General features: G+C 38.7%; 1 protein-coding gene across 1 annotated transcript in view; it reads right to left on the reverse strand.

Moving 5' to 3' along the window:
* Window positions 1-2,211: 2,211 nt before the first annotated feature.
* The window catches only part of LOC107040132, a 2,004-nt gene continuing 430 nt past the window's right edge, over window positions 2,212-3,785 (reverse strand). Inside the window, exons 2-3 of the mRNA XM_015260074.1 lie at window positions 3,038-3,303; window positions 2,212-2,971 (exon numbers count right to left, since the gene is read on the reverse strand). Of these exons, the coding sequence (XP_015115560.1) occupies window positions 2,212-2,971; window positions 3,038-3,303 (1,026 nt within the window). The remainder of the gene's footprint in view (window positions 2,972-3,037; window positions 3,304-3,785) is intronic.

The raw sequence follows: 3,785 nt of genomic DNA on the forward strand, positions 1-3,785 counted from the left end.
TAGCCCGTCGCTTAAATGGTTGGAATCAGCGTTCACCTGGCTAAAACATTCAATTTCGGTGAAAATCCACTTGCTCCGTCAAACCCGAAAATCTGACCCAATGGTGAACCGTGTGAGATGTTCAACACTCAAGTGTGTGATGAGGACTAATCAAACGGTTATTATTGAGGCAACTCTATGGCTCGTATGGAAACTGAATTCCGAGAAATCGGTTGTTTATTCTCACCCCCACTCGGAACCTTTGATTTAATTGCACTCCCATTTTTTGTATCCATTGTCCAATGTTTGTGTACAGAAATTCCAAGATCATTCCCCAAAGAAATGCGGACAACGTTTGATTTCTCGGAGTTCGAAACCCGATCGGCACCCATTGAGTTTCGAACCCGAATCATCGGATTAGAAATCGCTCGCCCTACCGACCGAGCTATCGTTGGCTTTCAATTTTTATTCAGTAGTAATACCCCGAGTGCTTCATAATTATCGGGTATTTCCCCATAATTTCGTTGTTAACATACAAAAGTGACAAGTTTTGTAGGTTTAAAAATCCCGAGCGCTTGCGCGATTGAAGGGTTAGTACGAAATATCCGGAAAAATATATATGTTAGTGCGAAATATCCGAAATAAACCTTCCTCCAGCCTGTCATTTGTCATCAAATGCTGCATTCTGATTGGCCCTGGCTATCCAAAATCCGTACGTGGAAAAATAATCATCAGAAGTGAATAATCATGTGAATTCTAGCAATTAACGCTATTGCGGAAGATATTGGGCATGTCTGCCAGGTACAAAAGTGAAGTTATGGGGGTAAAAGTTTGAAGCAATGTTAGACTCATATCGTAGTTGACTTTAAACGTACTAATGTTCTATTCCGAAATATAAAAAAATATAGGGTAGCTGAATTGACATGGAATGTCCCACGTATGATCGGCAAATCGAATTTTCCATGGAATTTTTTTTTTTTTCATCTCCATATGGCTATCCCATTTTGAAATACCCCGGAAAAGTTAAGTAATATCATCATGCATCGAAGGAAAAAAAAATTATTCGATTTTCGAATGGCCCCTGCGAAACAGAGGGATTAAATTAACGAAAAACTTAAAAAATGGCTTAGTATTCATCCTCGTGGTGCTGTTGTATTTTTAGTCTCAAAGTATATAAAAAAACGAAAAAAATCTTTTTTTATTTATTAAAATCGGCCAATTTGGTCGCAAGATATGATTTTTCAAAAATTTGAGCTTTTGTTACTTGTCCTGGCCAAACAATTAATGTTAAAGGAGCGAAAATTCAGAGAAAGTATGTACTGATGTAGTACTTGACTGCGAGCATGCTAATTCAGGATTCTGAGAACCAAAAAAATCCAGGGTGGCTGAGTTGACATCGAATGTCCCATATATGCGCCTGTCCACCTGGTGGTCAAATTTTACTAAATCGAAGAATTGAAGGACTAAAAGATTTTCAAAAAGTCTCAAAGCTTGATTTTGATAGTTTGTTTGACATTCTTCAACAGAGACTATAGTTTGTAACGATTCAAGTTGAACAACCAACTTGAAAATTTCACTGCTATTTACAAGATTGTCGAACATTATTACAGATATATCAAAAGTTGATATATGATTGTGTAAACACTTTAAGGGGTTCTTACCATCGCCAGTCTTATCCAATTGAACCTCATGTTTCTTTCCAATTTCATGTGAAAGAATTAATAAACACCGAATCGATTTTTTTTTTCAAGGTATTTAATTCTTCTCCCACATTGAATAAAAAGGGTCAGACTCATTACCAATTTCTCCTCTGAGGTGGTTAATTGGTGACTGGCAAGGCCACGTACCACACACATCAAACTTCAAGAAAACAGACGCAACAAAGTATCTACATCCGGTTGAGTGGTCTCCCAGGCTTTTTGTCAAGGACCAAACTATAGGAAATCAGAGATTGGCGTGCAGTTAGTGAGAGCTGGAGCCGTTGATGAGAACGAAGTACGGGACAGTAAAAAACAAAATTCAAGGGTATTTAAGCATTTATAAAATCCGAGTCAGGTACTTGTGAGAGATGGAAATTATGCTTTCATTGAGACGGTGGAATAGTTCACTTCACATTCATTGAGTTGCATATATAGATATCACATCTATGAACTTGGCTCATTTTTTATAGAACTCAGTACATGTATTAGAGAGTATTTTTTAATGTTAATGAAGTATTTTTTTTTATTAAAGTTACTCAGCATCTGTGTAATTACTATCACCATTTTCATTACTATTCCTAGAATTCTCGAAATTCCCCGTCACATTGCCGTTAGCCATTTCGTATATGAGTTTAACCGCCTGTTCACCTTTGTACACCTTCTGACGATTTGTCTCAAGCTCGAGAGGCACTGAGTCGCCAATCTCACGGAAAGCAGCGTCTGATAAATTAGATTTCAGAGATTGCTTTTTCACCGGCACTTCATAAAGTACAGCTGTTTCTGGAGGATTATGGTCCTGTATAATTGAACCAGGCTTTGGTGTACCGAATTTCCTGGATTCGATATTCTCATCTATTGGTCTGACGAGATTCTCATTCTCATCACATATCCGTTTCTGTTTGTCGTCTTGAACTAATTCATGCAGAAAATTCTTGAGGTCACCCTCGACGTTCTCATCGTCCACAAATCTTTCCGAATCGTCGGTTCCTAAATTCCCACCTCTCTCAAGGTACTTCAAAAGCCCCATATCAACGAATTTATCATCATTTGCCTTGTTATCGGCGTCAAGTGTATGCGACTTTCGCTCCCTCTTTGGGCACATTGTTTTACAAGGTCTGTCACCAACACAGTCTTTCTTCTGCTTCGGAACACGTCCCTTGCATCCTTTGAAATCCGTTTGGACATCCTCACCACCAGGACGTGCCGCAGGTTTTACGCACTGGACTTTCCGATGTTTCGTACCCTTTTTACCATCACATGCGTTACACCGACTCCACTGACTTACTCTCCATCTGAAGTGTTAATTCATGTACAAGAGCGAAGGGAATAAATTCTTCTTCAAAATGTTTTCAACTTACTTTGCGGGACATGGATCCTCATTACATACTCTTGTCTTTGGTTCTGGCTTAGGTAATTTTTCACAAAAGCTCGCTGAAACCATTCCGTTCTGCTGCTCGATACAAGATGCCTCTGAGATCATAGTTCCTCCTCCACATTTTGCATCGCATTGTGACCACTCTGTGAAGTCCCAAAGATATTTCGGAACGTAATTGGATTTATTGCCAGACATCTTATACCAGGTGTACGTAATACCAGGATTCTTTGTTGGATGGAAAAATGTATACTGTAAAATGAAATCAATAATCAACACTGCAGTCTCATTTACTTCTGAATGGTGGACGTTTCAACTCAAGTTATCAATTTTTCATTTAAGAGTACTCGAATTTGACGTCATCTAATCGTCCGGATCACAGACAGAAACAAAAATGTCAATTTTTATCGCAGCCAAATTATAACCGAATTACCGTATGACCGTCACATTACACTCAAACAGATGGCTTGCTACAAAATTTTTATCATACCCAAAGAAAGTACTTATTCAAGTCGACGTTGGCTTGATTCTAGATGATTTTCGACTTGGTTTCAAGTGAGTCGCTCGGATTACAACAATCAGGATTCCGGGTCTTATATGTGCCGAAAAGTGGTTTACAGGGTGTCCCATAGGAATGTGTGAAAACTAAACTTATCTGCCGACTCATCCAAAATAACCTTGACTCTACGTTTGTGTTACATTTACTAGGGGCCAGTCAGTTTTATTCCAACTGT

This window comes from Diachasma alloeum, unplaced genomic scaffold, assembly GCF_001412515.2.
Source record: "Diachasma alloeum isolate Michigan unplaced genomic scaffold, Dall2.0 Dall_scaffold_00321, whole genome shotgun sequence".
NCBI classification, from domain to species: Eukaryota; Metazoa; Arthropoda; class Insecta; order Hymenoptera; family Braconidae; genus Diachasma; species Diachasma alloeum.